Source organism: Mastigoproctus giganteus, chromosome 12, assembly GCF_048544385.1.
Source record: "Mastigoproctus giganteus isolate SK-2022 chromosome 12, ASM4854438v1, whole genome shotgun sequence".
Lineage (NCBI taxonomy): Eukaryota > Metazoa > Arthropoda > Arachnida > Uropygi > Thelyphonidae > Mastigoproctus > Mastigoproctus giganteus.
The window spans coordinates 157,639,419-157,654,196 of record NC_143586.1 but is presented as its reverse complement, the minus strand read 5'-3'; the positions used below and the strand labels follow the sequence as shown (position 1 = coordinate 157,654,196).

The 14,778-nt window shown below is 38.5% G+C and overlaps 1 protein-coding gene across 1 annotated transcript in view; it reads right to left on the bottom strand.

The window, feature by feature from the left end:
* The window catches only part of LOC150077536 (choline/ethanolamine kinase-like), a 106,063-nt gene extending 91,551 nt beyond the window's left edge, over positions 1–14,512 (bottom strand). Inside the window, exons 1-3 of the mRNA XM_090386510.1 lie at positions 14,362–14,512; positions 11,813–12,035; positions 6,697–6,830 (exon numbers count right to left, since the gene is read on the bottom strand). Of these exons, the coding sequence (XP_090242636.1) occupies positions 6,697–6,830; positions 11,813–12,035; positions 14,362–14,492 (488 nt within the window). The 5' untranslated portion in view covers positions 14,493–14,512. The remainder of the gene's footprint in view (positions 1–6,696; positions 6,831–11,812; positions 12,036–14,361) is intronic.
* Between the last annotated feature and the right edge of the window lie 266 nt (positions 14,513–14,778).

Here is a 14,778-nt window from a genome sequence, read left to right as displayed (position 1 = left end):
TTTGATCTCCGAACAATGTAAAAGCCATTGGACTGCAACAGATTAGCATGGGAGAAAATTTTACTGAGCGTGGGAAAATTTCTCAAGTCGGCTTGAGAAGCGTTTTAATGCTGTTTTGCTATTCATTCTCATGCTATCGACTACATTCCATAAAACGTTTCCGTTTTAAACATGCCAAAAATTCAATCTGTAAAAGAATTCAATTCAAAAATTCAATCTGTACGCTGGTAAAAGAGCACTATAGTGAGTTGTGATAGCGTTATTAGTGAGATACAGTACAGGTTAAAATATAAGAACAGCGTTATAGAAACCTGTGTAAAGCGAACCTCGATATAAAGAGGGCCTATTGTATTTGTTTGGCGCATTATATCCTTATTTGCTAATTTACCAAGAAAACGCAAATCAAACAAACAGCTAATTACAGTAGTTGAAATATATTATTATTATTATTAGTTATATGGTGCAAGGAAGCCTGTGGCTTATGCTGCACCAGCCAAAAAAAAAAAAAAAAAATTCCCGAGTTACCCAGAGAGAGAGAGAGAGTCATAAGTAGAAGGACATCACCAAGAAAGAGAAGAATGATGATATCATCACATAGTGACCACTTTGATGGTTACTGCCATCTCAGAGGTGAGTTGCCAGGTGCCCAACATTGCTATATCAGACAACTTTCTGGTATAGCAATGTTGGGATTGCTATACCAGAAAATTGTACAAGAACTAACTATCCAGTTTAGTGCGACTTGCACTAAACTAACTAGGATAAAAGTAAAGTAAAGTGCAGCCATTATCAACCCACTGCAGGGTGGAAGCCTCATCAACAATTCATGCTGAGGGAAATGGACCATAATCTGCCACGCTGGTCCAGTGCGGGTTGGCAGAACGACCGTATTCAGCAGTCAGGGGCTTGAACCCCGGTCTACTCAAAGAGCGTGTGCTACTGCACTCCCGCTCAGTCAGTTTAATGCGACTTGCACTAAACTGGATAGTTAGTTCTATTCTAGCAAGTCAGTGATTACAGATCAGAAAAGGGATATATCCATAGGAATGCGCACAGGGGGACTGAGCGAGTCACCCCCGGGAATCTTGAAGGGGGGACCTCGTAGTCTCACGTGGCAAACATTTTTGTGAAATCATAAAAAAAACATATTGTTGAATTTTAAAACTAAAGAATTAAAATAATAAAATAGACATTTTTTATTTTATCCTGTTAAATCTTGTTAAATATTTATTTAACAGGATTTAACTGCTGCAGTCACTGTAGAAGTAATTGACAAATTCTTCGCCTTTGTTCGTTTTGAACGTAGAATATTATTATAATAAATAAATACAGAGACCTAAAAACATTGTAAACCTAAATAGGCTGAATATTTATTAGTTACGAACTATTATAATTACGGTATAGTTTAAGGCTAAAGCCTCAGGTTACGTAAATAGTTTAACTAATGTACAAGTTAGTGCATTTGGATCATTTCTGTATGTAGCCAACTACATAAATAGTTATAAATTGGCATCATTAAGTATATCCCATATTGTATTATGAATCAACAGGGCTTATCTTTATTTTTGATATAGGAAGCTTCTTTTCCAACTCTCCTTGTCCAACTCTCTAATAATTCATGGGGAAGGCGATATCAATTTTGCAAGACATTGTCATAAAGTTAGATTTTGGAGGTCTAAACTGGCTAATAATTAAGAATCGATTTTTTTCTTTTTGGTGCTGTGGCAGGAATTTTGAGTTAAATTTAGGGGTCTAATAATTGGATATGGGGTGGGGGGTGGGGGTTATTCTCTACATTCCTTAAGTAGGACTAGAACTTTTCGGGGTGTCATGTTCACTAGGGAGATATCACATGTTACGGAAGATATCTGGATGACATCCTAATCATCGCAGATCACTTGACCATAAACAATATTCTACAGGTTTTTAATAACAACCATCAGAGACTAAAATTTGAATTAGAAACTGAAGCAGAATCCCACTCCATAAATTTCCTTAATTTTACCATACACAGATTAGACCAAAAACTAAATTTCAGCATATACAGGGTGTTTCAGTTAAACGTTTCAGAACTTCTAAGAGGGGTAGGGTACATCCTGACAACTCGAAATCATATAGCAATGTGGGGTCGGAAATGCTTTCCTGAAGCGGTGTTGTACACAGAAGCACCATAAAGAAAAGAGACCGTAAGTGAGAAATCGTTTTAATAATACATGAAAAGAAGCAAAAGGTACATGGATCAAAGTAAGTGTTCGAAGTTTCTTCCACGGGCTACAATGCACTCCTCACATCTCCGACGCATGGACATCCGAACATTCTGGAATACTCCAGGCGAATTTCGAATTTCTTGAACAAGAACGCCAAGTTAGTAGGATGGATGATTACACGAACGCAGAGTTAGCCGATATGCATTTGGCGTACGGGGCTGCAAATTGTAGTGGGCCAGCCGCACAGCGTTTGTACGCGGAACGATATCCGACGAGGCGTATTCCCAGTCATAATTTCTTTGCAAGACTGCACCAGAGGTTAGCTGAGAGAGGTTCATTTGAAAGAGCTGACAGGGACAGGGTAAGAACAGCACGGACTCCAGCCGTCGAACAGAATGTGCTGCAGCATGTACAGGGGAATCCAAGAACGAGTACACGAAGTCTAGCAAACGCAGTCGGGGTTTCCCATTGCAGCGTCTGGAGGATTCTCCGAGAACAAGACATGCATCCGTTTCACGTGCAGCGTGTCCAGACACAGCAACCGGAGGATTATGCACCTCGTATTGCTTTCGCACAGTGGTACCTTGGAAAATGTGCTACAAATCCCCTTTTTCCTGCTGAAGTGTTGTTTTCCGATGAGGCATCCTTCACAAGGGAAGAAATTTTCAACACGCATAACAACCATATCTGGGCAGTCGAGAACCCGCATGCAATACGACGTCGTGCAGCACAGATTCGATTTTCGGTCAATGTATGGGCCGGTATTATGGGAGATCACCTCATCGGACCTTACCTGTTACCGTGTCGTCTAACCGGACCTATCTACTTGATCTTTCTGCAGCAAGTATTGCCACAACTTTTGAGAGATGAACAGATTTCTGCATGGACGCAACAGACAATGTGGTTCCAACACGATGGAGCCCCTGCCCATTATAGCGGAGATGTTCGTAACTACCTGGATGTCACATTTGGTCAACAGTGAATCGGACGTGGTGGTCCCGTGCGTTGGCCTGCTCGGTCACCCGACCTATCATGTCTTGATTTTTATTTCTGGGGTCATATGAAATCGCTAGTTTATGACACCCCTGTTGACAATGCTGAGGAGCTGGTTGCAAGAATCGCTGTAGCTGCCGAAGAAATTCGAAATTCGCCTGGAGTATTCCAGAATGTTCGGATGTCCATGCGTCGGAGATGTGAGGCGTGCATTGTAGCCCGTGGAAGAAACTTCGAACACTTACTTTAATCCATGTACCTTTTGCTTCTTTTCATGTATTATTAAAACGATTTCTCACTTACGGTCTCTTTTCTTTATGGTGCTTTTGTGTACAACACCGCTTCAGGAAAGCATTTCCGACCCCACATTGCTATATGATTTCGAGTTGTCAGGATGTACCCTACCCCTCTTAGAAGTTCTGAAACGTTTAACTGAAACACCCTGTATAGAAAACCCACTAATAAAGGGATGCTTCTGCACTTCCACAGTTACCATCCCCAACCATACAAAAAATCGGTCATGCTGAACCAATTTCTAAATGCCTTTAAATATTCTTCCACCCAGATTTCTCTAACCACTGAAATAAATGAACTAACTAGAAGATTCTCAAATAGGGGTTACCCACTAACCTATATAAACAAAGTCAAAACAATAGCCTGTGATAAAATAAATAACAACCACCTCGCAACAAACATTGCAAAAAAATCCGACAAGACCAAAATATATTTCATCACCATTCCATATATCGAGCACTGGTACAATAAACTTAACCAAATATGCAAGGGAACCGACATGAAAATCATAGCAAAACCCATGAACAAATTATACACATTCTTCAGAAATCGACCTTCAAATACCACATTCCAATCACAGCATGACCTAGTATACAGTATGCCATGCAAAAATTGTGACGCTGTCTACGTAGGATCCACCATGGGAGTGGCACAGCTTCGAGCAAAACAACACGAAGCTTCAGTGCGGGCGGGTCGTTCAAATGCATTGGAACTTTCGTTCCACGCCATAAATGAACGACATACATTCGGCTTTAATGAAACTAAAATTATAAATATTCAACACAACTACTACAAACTAGTTATTGCAGAAACCTTAGAGATGAAACTACATGCCACTTCAATCAATATCCGTAGGCCATTCCTATTGTCCGACGATTGGTCACTTATACGCTTGCGTGAAGAACAAACACTACAACATAAGACAAAAGTTTCGGATTAATTGTGAGTAGCTCTCTTCCCGTGAACATGACACCCCGAAAAGTTCTAGTCCGACTTAAGGAATGTAGAGAATAACCCCCACCCCCCACCCCATATCCAATTATTAGACCCCTAAATTTAACTCAAAATTCCTGCCACAGCACCAAAAAGAAAAATATCGATCCTTAATTATTAGCCAGTTTAGACCTCCAAAATCTAACTTTATGACAATGTTTTGCAAAATTGATATCGCCTTCCCCATGAATTATTAGCGAGTTGGACAAGGAGAGTTGGAAAAGAAGCTTCCTATATCAAAAATAAAGGTAAGCCCTGTTGATTCATAATATAATAGAATATAGGAAATATCGAGCACTTAAAAGCTCTCTAGTATCAAATCCCATATTGTGAATACCTTCAAAATGAGTTGCCATGATATTGCCCTACCTCGAATAAGTAACACTTCACCATAGGAGAAGACTAGTGTTACTTATTCTCAGCGGATACCATCACCCATACGGCACCGTTTCAGAGCTTGTTGGCTTCTCATCAGTGGGTGGACAGGTACCCTGGTGTTGCAATGGGGACAACCCAGTTGAGAAGTATAAATCCACAATATGAGCGATGCCTGATGGTGTGTAGTAATTTAGATTACGGTATAGTTTAGGGCTAAAGCCTACATTTACGTAACCTGAGGCCCAGTGGGTCTTTAACCTGCAGATTCTTACTGCATGACTCTTAATGTATTAATCTAGGAGTTAAACCACTTACATCGATATATTTTTCACCGAATAAATAACATATTTAAGATTAAAAAACTGTCTGAGACCACTGTAGTCATATTCACCAAAGTGAATATGACCAGTGATCTCATTTTATGAACTCGAGAAATTACCACCAACAGTTGTGGCTAGAATCACTCCATATATCGTGTTGACAACATAGTGCTTTAAATCGAAATAAAGGAACACGTATTCATCCTATTATGGAGGCAATTATCCTCCAGTGTGATGAACGTTGGCGCGCACCCCATGTACGCGCTTTGCAGTGACAGTTACAACCATCTAGCTTCAACCAGTAATTGTTGCCTGCACTTGTGCCACACTTCACATGAACACGATCAGGCATGCTTTGTTTTCGTAGTAACGTATTTCAGCTGATGAAGAGTCTCCTCGACTTGAGAGCTTCTGTATTAATTTGTTTTAATTTTTTGTTTTCACTTTTCTTCAACATAATTGTTTTTCCGTTTGTCCCGATTAAACTGAATTTTAAATTTTAAACATATTTAACTTTATTAAATAATGCTCCAAATGTTATTTCCAAAATGAAGCCTATTTTTTACAGATAATTAATGGTTATTTTAATTATGTAACCTTTATATATAAAAGTTAAAGGTTTATATATAAATGTTAAAGGTTGCATTTAAAGGTTATATACAGGGTGTTTCAAAAGTGATTGTCAATAATTTAAAGGTGAACTGTACAGACTACAATATGCAAAAAAAACCTAGTAAATATGAGTCCTTAAGTGAAACGTTTTCCAGATATTGCACATTTCTAGTTGGGATCCACCACTGACAAGATGAAGTGTACAGAGTTGAGATCCACCACTGACTTGTTTGTTTATGCTCTCCGTTTCCCTCTCTGCCATCTCAGGTATACTGGTACTCGTCAAAGGATAGTCAACATGGAAAGAGGTTACAGCAACGAAGAGTATGCGGACATGCACTTCATGTTTGGTAAAGCCAACGGCAGTGCACTCGAGGTTGCACATTTTGTAACAAGAAGCATTTCCCTGCAAAAGGCAGCCCAACAGGTGCACATTCATCAAGGTACATCAACGCCTTAGAGAACATAGGTGCTTCGCACATGGAGTACGAGCAGGTGAGTCCAGAAGCATAACAGCTGATGTTGAGGAAAGGGTGTTAGAAAGAACATCCTGTAACATGTAACATCTTTAAAATCCTGTGGTGTTGAAACTAATAATTAAAAATGTATTATCTTATGTTTAACAAAACCACCCTTAGCAAAGGATTCACAACTTTTGGCTAAACTAGTGCTCCCATAGTCAATGGCGGATCTTTACAGAAAATGTGCATTATCTCGAAAACGGTTCATTTACGGCGGGATGTTCACTGGGACTTTTTTGCTTATTTTAGTTTGTACTTTTCACCTTTAAATTATGGCTCTGTTTTTACTGTTAACGAATCACTGAAACATTATATGAAAAGAATTATCCATTTTATCTATATATATGGCATGCTAATTGTCATGAATTATTTCCGAACCTTGTCAATGTGTCAATTAGCCAGGAAGGCTCTTTACATGTGGGAACTTCCAGTGAATGGAACTTAGCCATTTTCTTTGCTACCATGCTGAAGATTTTATGGTCTTTAAAGTCTTCATTTGTAACTTGCCTAGACTAGAAAAATGAAATAAAGTCGACTTTTTGAAATCTGCTATTGTTTTTGATATAATTTTAGTAAAAAAACAATAAAAACAAAAGGAATGCCAGTTTATAATACACTACAACGTAAGAATTTGAAGAGTGAAAAAAAGGGTCTTCCACTCCCGACCTGATGTTGGGTTTTTGAGAATCGGCGACTAAAGCCATGTTGCTCCGTGTATATTGCCTGTAAACTGCGTGTGTTCTGAGGTCGATTTTATGTTTGTTGGACGAAAATCCCAAGTTTCCGGGAGAAAAAAACAATGCTGTTCTCTCTCTGAGACCGAATACCTCAGCCACGTTGTGAAAAAAATATCATAAAAATTCCTCACGTCATCGAAGGGATTCGAAATCAGGTATTTTATACCTGGTGTGGGGAGGACGGTGATACTACCAACTGTGCTAACCACGAGGAGCTTCCACTAAATGAATGTCTTTATTTTAGGTGTTCAATGGACGTGCATTGTCATTAAAGCAGGAATGTGATAAATGTTTTTCTCTGGATGGACTAACGTGGAAGGAACAGAATAGTTTCTGTAATGAAGAATGTCATGAAATGTTGAAATGTTGTATTCTTTGAAAATATAGATTCCTATTTCAACTCGACCTACCATTCATATTTTTTCATGACAAAAGCGCCATGTGGAAATACAGTTTGACTGTACTATAATTTGGATCTCTTGCTCCATTCACATTTATTTTAGTATTCAGGGAATATTAAAAAAATATTAGCAGTCCTCACCTGAAAAAAAACCGTTATACGAAATTGTGCCCAGGTATATTTTAATTTTTAAATCTGAGAAACTGTGGGTTTTCGTTCTTAAATGCAAAAAAAAAAAAAAAAAAAAAATACAAATAAAAAGAAAACCACAGAATATATATAAATTATAGGCATGTCGTGCAATAACTCATGTCTGAGTTTACTTGGCGGTTTTTTGGATACTTATCATTCAAAATGTGAGTGCCACCTGCAGTTTCAAGTATCCTCTTCATGATTGCTGATTAACTCAACATGTAACTATATTTGGAATAAATTTGGGGATCATCTCAAGATGATTAGTGAACTTTACTTATTTTGGGTAACTTTCTCTGAAAACACCAGTCTTATAATTTAAGGATATTGATAACCTGTGCATAGTATATGCAAGTTTTCAGTATCTTATCCAGCTGAAGTGATCTTAAGATATACACTGTGCTGCCACTTTATTAGGCACACTCCTGCTGTGCACATAAATGGTTTGTCCCACAATGCTGCAAGTTACATGACCACAGTTATGGATATAAATGCAGCAGAACAACCTTTCTAGTATCAATTAAGCATACAAACCGTAACAAGAATGGGGAAGGGAGTGATCTAACAGACTTCGAATGTGGCATGGTAGTAGGTGCAAGACGAGCTGGACAAAGCATTTCTGAAACGGCAGTCCTCCTGAACTTTTCATGCACCACAGTTTCAAGGGTGTATCGAGAATAGTGCAACGAACAGAAAACATCCTCTCAACGGTACTCCTGTGGAAGAAAATCGCTTGTTGATGAGAGAGGTCAGAGGAGGATGGCTAGAATTGTGCAAGCAAACAGACAGGCCACAATGTCGCACCTCCCGTCAGAATACAACCTTGGTGCGCAGAACAAAATATCGCAACGGACCACTAGTCGCACTTTGTCGCGAATGGGCTACAACAGCTGACGTCCACATCGCGAACCTTTGTTATCAATGAAGAACAAGAGAGAGCACGCCTCCTGTGGGCACAGCAACACCAGCACTGGACTATCGAGGATTGGAAAACAGTTGCTTGGTCTGACGAGTCGAATTTAATGGTCATCATGTTGATGGAAGGCTGAGAATTTAGCGAAAACAACATGAATCCATGGACCTGTCATGTCTGACGACTACTGTGCGAGGTGGTATGAGCAGTGTTATGTTGGGTCCATTGATACCAATAGATTCACGTCTGAATGCCACATTGTACTTAAACATCTTTGCTGACCAAGTGCATCCGTTCATGTTGACAGTTTATCCTCAGTCAGATGGTTACTTCCAGCAGGATAATGCGAAAAAGCCTGAATCACTGTGGAATGGTTCCAGGAACATGACAATGACTTTTCTTTGCTGCAGTGGCCCGCTCAGTCCCCGTATATCAATCCTATTGAACATCTTTAGGATAAGCTGGAAAGGGCTGTTCGCTACAGGCCTACATCTCCGTCGAATCTCAAGGAACTGTGTGACACATTCGTGTGTGCATGGTACTCCATTCCTGCACAACGTTTTTAGCATCTTGTTCAATCCATGCCTAGACGAATTCGGACTGTTTTGAAGGCTAAAGGAGGCTCAACACGCTACTAGGCAGAAGTACCTAATAGAGTGGCAGCACAGTGTATGAGCAGCTCTAGGAGGACAAGTATCGAGTTAACAAAAAAAAAAAAAAAAAAAAAAAAGAAAAGTAACGGGTCTTCACAAGATTGCGAGAATCTCTGGTCCACTTCAGACGGCCACAGCTAGAACTGTTTTAACCATATTCAAAGCCACAATTTCAAATCATAATATTTAAGCTTAACCTGAATATCCTGTAATAACAGTCACTATTTGAAAGTAATCATACTTCTTCTGCCGCGACTAATAATCTAGTGCAACTGACAAAAGTATATTTTGCAAGCTAATAATACTGTCCCTGACATTCGCAGTCATTAGCTGCAATAATGATAAATGGGTGGAAGTCAAGAGAAGATAAATTTCGGATGGATAGCATTCAGGAAATATAGTTACATACTGAGGAGCAATATCCCAATTTGTCTGAAACGTAAAATAATGAACCAATGTATACTTCCTACCATGACTTATGGAAGTGAAACTTGGGCACTCACCAAAAGAATGGAAGATAAGCTGAAAACCACACAGCGAAGAATAGAGCGAATTATATTAAAAATCAGACTGTTAGATAAGAAGAGAAACACATGGATTAGACAGCAAACACAAATAGAGGACATTCTTATCAAAACTAAAGAACTGAGATGGTCTTGGGCTGGGTACATAGCACGAAGGCACGATGACAGATGGACTAAGAAAATAATAGAATGGTATCCAAGAGGAGCTAAAAGAAAACCCGGAAGACAACAACAACGGAGATGGATAGATGAAATTCACGAGTTCGTGTGTAGTAAATGAATGGCTGTTGCACAAAACAGAAGGAACTGGAAAGTTGCTGGAGCAGCCTTCATCCTGCAGTGGATTGAAAATGGTTGATGATGATGATGAATATTGTCCCTGATGGCTGAAAAAATTCTATAATAACAATCGGTTAAATTACACATTCTATAGCATGGCCATCACAAGTAAGGATATTGATATATGAGGTCTTATCAAAATGTTATAAGAAGCGGTGGATTTAGACGGCTAAGTTAATCCGTAAGCGTAGGAAAGGGAAGAAGTCTCTATACTGCTGATTCAAGCCTCTTCCCATTGTATGAAAGATCATGAGGTTGTTGTTATTCGGTTTTAGGCTCATCAGCAACTTAGGCCATATTGCGCGGTGTATAATATATCTGTAAATTGCTTGTCAGGGTGCATTTCGGTTTACTGTTTTCTGGACGAAAAATCCGACTCTCCGGGGAAAAAAACATGCTACCCTCGCCTGAGACTGACTAACTTAGCCACATTGGGAAAAAGGTTATTAAAAATTCCTAGCGTCATTGACGAGATTCAGACTCAGGTCTTTTCACCCGGTGTGGGAGAATGGTGATAATGCTATCTGTGTCTACCCAAGAGGGCAATCACAGGGAAGTGGAATACGAAAGGTAATGGGAAAGTTGAATCGCAAAGCAGCCGACCCCATATTATAACAAAGAGAAGTCTTAAATTAGGCAAACATATTACTAAACAACATAGCAAGTATAGCTACATTAAAATCACTCAAATTGTTCAAGAGGGTACAAGAGAGATTTGAAGCCTAATTACCATATGGAAGCCAAAATTTATATTATAATAGTTAAGTATTCTGTGGAGTGATGAATCACGCTTGGTCAATCTGAGAAAAACCAAAAATCGTTGGACCAATGATTTTTGTAGAAGGTACAATGAATGGATTGTCCTACTACGATATTCTAGACAAGAGCCATATGCAGAAATTTAAGAAAGGAGGGATTTGAGCTGTCAAGAAGAGTTATTTTAACTATTAATTGGAGTCATCAAATCTTTCTACTACTGGTCGACATAAGATTTAGATTTGAACCCTAGAACCACTCCCTTCCAACAGGCGCCTTCTAAATCTCGTTGCACTTCATATATGAGGGAATTTTATGATGTGAATGGCAATACAAGTTTCAGCAGGGCAATCCTCCTTATGATATAGTCGCAGGACACATTGAGTGAAATGATGACCTGGTTTGAAGAGAGAGCAATGCGCTATCTTAGGAACAAAAGGCTCAGAGTTTCGATCTTAGCCTCCCTGAGTATTCATGAGATAAGTTAATGAAACATGTGCTCAGTAATTGAGACTGACTTCACAAGCTGCATTAAAAGATTTCCTGCATGAAAAATGGCAAAGTACTTCCATCGAAACTTATCAAAAATTGGTGGACAGTTTATCGTGTTGGCTCTCTGCTGAATCCATAATCAAAGGATGTCCTAACATTTTGTAATTTTAGTGACTTATGATTGAATATCTCTTACCAAAAGAAGAGTGTCAGCAATACAATATAATCAAATAATGATTTACAAAATTAAACACTATTGTACCCCGTTAAAGGAATTATAGCAACAACAAGCAGTGCTGAAATTTTGCAGTCGATTTTTTAATATTTTGCTCGACGCTGGTAGCGGTTAACATCTCTCAAGCAGTACTTCTTTCAGTTCGCAAGAATTCCTTTAGCCTTCCACAGTAGACTTAACTTTGTAAATAGTACATTAATATAAATTTTTCATACAATGATGAAAATAAAAAAAATAATAAATATAAACTTACAGGAATATATTCCTCTAGTCTGCCATCAGTAAACACTCCATACAATTTAGGCCCAAGTTTACGTTCTGATAGAAGTGTGAACACTACTGTTTCTTCTAAGCGGTTTTTAGCATAAACTTCTTCTACACCATAGAATCTAAGTAGGACCTCTCTGGGTTCGTCGCTTAAAGATGGCTGTAACTCCGGAAGAGAGCATCGAAAGAGAAAATTCATGAGACCTCCACTAATAATAAAAAAAAAATTATGACGTTACATATCTTAACAAAAAAGGAGAAAAAGGTTTAAATTAAAACAATGGCGCTTGCTGTCCGCTTTATTTTAACACGATGAAAAACAACGTCTATTAAAATCTTATTTTAAGAAATGCTCCTGTCAGCGACTGTAAGGTGACCAAGATGCAAAATAAATTGATAACCCCCTACAGGCATCCTTCTACGTAAGGGAAGAGGACCTTTACAACCATTTCCTGGGAGTACTTTGACGGATGGACATAGCGGCTCATGCGCTTGTGCATAAATCCGTTTCTGTCTAATACCTTCACACATTCTGTATAATTAAGATGATTTTTTTTTTAATCATCTTAATTATACAGAATCTTTTGTGCAAATATGACAACATGCTGGCTGCAAGCAGCACATCAGTCATTGGAATATTCGCTTGACCAGCTCCAGAGATATTGCATAAGTACAACAAGCTGTTGTTGTTGTAGGGTTTTAAGAGCATCAGAGACTAAGGCTATATTGCTTCGTGTATATTGTCTGTAATTGCGTGTGTTCTGTGGTCGATTTTCTGTTTACTGACGAAAAACTCCAGTTTCTGGGAGGGAAAAACGTGCATCCCTCTCCTAAAACCGAATAACTCAGCCACGTTGTGAAAAAAGGCCCATAATTATTTCTCACGTCATCGACGGAACTCAGATCTTTTCCACCCAGTTTGGGAGGACGGCGATTCTACTAACTGAGCTACCCACGAGGGCGTACAACGAGTGATGCCTAAGGTATTCCTTGAGCGGCACGATCCGTAGACAAACTGTGTTGTTTGAAGATAATAAAGCACTCAAAACCTATGTTAGTATTATGTTTATTTCCGATTTGGAAATATGAACATAAAGTCATAATGGAAATATGTACATAACAAGTTCTTGTGGGCGAAATGATCTTTTGTTACGTGATATTGCATTACGTGACTGTCACTGAAGAAGAGGTAAGAAAATACCACGAAACGTTTAACCACATTATGTACATATTTCCAATTCGGAAATAACCATAATAGTATAGTACCAACGTAGGTTTTGAATGCTTTATTATCTGCAAACAGGAGAAGCCTACTTTAAACAAAAATAGTGCCTATTACCTCATTATTTATTATGTTCACCACTTCAACTTTAATGTTTTTCCTGGGTCCTTTTCTCCCGTGTAAGGCTTCTTACTGATTGTATACGCTTTCCTTTAAATTATCGAAAAAGAAAAAAGATATATAACTGATGAACTAGGCAACAATAATTCACATATTATTCCCTTCACTGAATACACTTCTCGGTGTCTGTATTGAGGGACTGAATGACTGAGTAATTTTTATCGGCTTCTTTCCCAGCGTGGCTAAGTTAGTCGACATCAGGCGAGAGTTTCATGTTTTTTTCTCTCGAAAGTGGAGTTTTTCATCCAGCAAAGTGAACACCGACCAAAGAACACACGTAATTACAGACACAACATAATGACACCTTAGTTGCTTTGGCGCTTAATACACACAAACCTAATCTAGTGCATATAAGCATAAACAGAATGTAATTGGATATGAGTAAAATAATCAAAAATGGTTATTTACAGACTTATGTTAGGTTTCCTTCATGATTCGTCGGTAAGTGTTGGGTTAAAACCATATAGCAAGTGGGATTTCGGATCAATATCGCAGCACCTCGTATCTAAAGTTTTACAAATTCTGTCTCCCCCACCTCTAGAGTGGCGAATGAAACCCCCTTCCTTGTGCTCATTAAATACCGTATATATTAGCCACTAGAATCCCCTTGATTCTTTGTGCCGTCTGAGTTAGTACAGCTAGTAATATGGTAGTTTCGCCGTTATTTGATGCACAGAAATTATATTTAACTTTTTTTTGTTTTGCAGGTGGGGTGCTTCAAAGAGGAATCTCCACGTCTTAAATTATGGCTCAGATCAAAAAGTTTACATTTTTATCTTCATTTTGAAATAATAATATATTTTTTTAAGGGGACCTCGTTCAAAAAAAAAAACAATAGATATGAGTGCTAATATTTATTAAGATGTTAATAATTCATTGGGTACTTTTAAATGAACTCTCGCTCATCTAAAAAATTAAATTTAAATAATTAAAGATAGTGGGAGATCAGATATAAATGAAGAGTGCAAAAAACGGCAGCAGCTGATTATAAAATTTCTGTTTATACTCTGGGACAACCACACTGTCAAAGGCGTTCACAAGATCGAAAAAACACAAGAAACAGCACCGTATTTAGTAGTCATGGGCTTGAACCCCGGTCACTCAATTTTCGCTTATATATAAATGGAACCTACCTGACCTTTTCTAGCTTTATCTCGGAACTTTGCACTTTAGCCCAGGCTCCACTAAGATACTGGCGACAGAGTTTATGTGCTCGGTCTTTAACTTCCAAAGTAACACCGTTCTGCACACTAAAGGTAGACATGATGATCCCAATTGTGCCTGTACAGCTATCGTTAACTTCTGCTTCCCGACTTCTCTATTTAATATCCCACGACTTCCTATCCAGCGGAAATCAATTGAGCTGAACTATGTCGAGAGGAATGATAGTGTCCCGTGACATATGTATGTTAGTGACAAAAGGTCAAATCACTAGCTGTGAGATAAAGCAGTTAAAACAGCTGTTGTTAAAATGAGCAACCCTATTAACTCTATGGGGAGACTATATGCAAAGCATGTAACGTAATTTAAAACAGCTGATGTCATTTAAA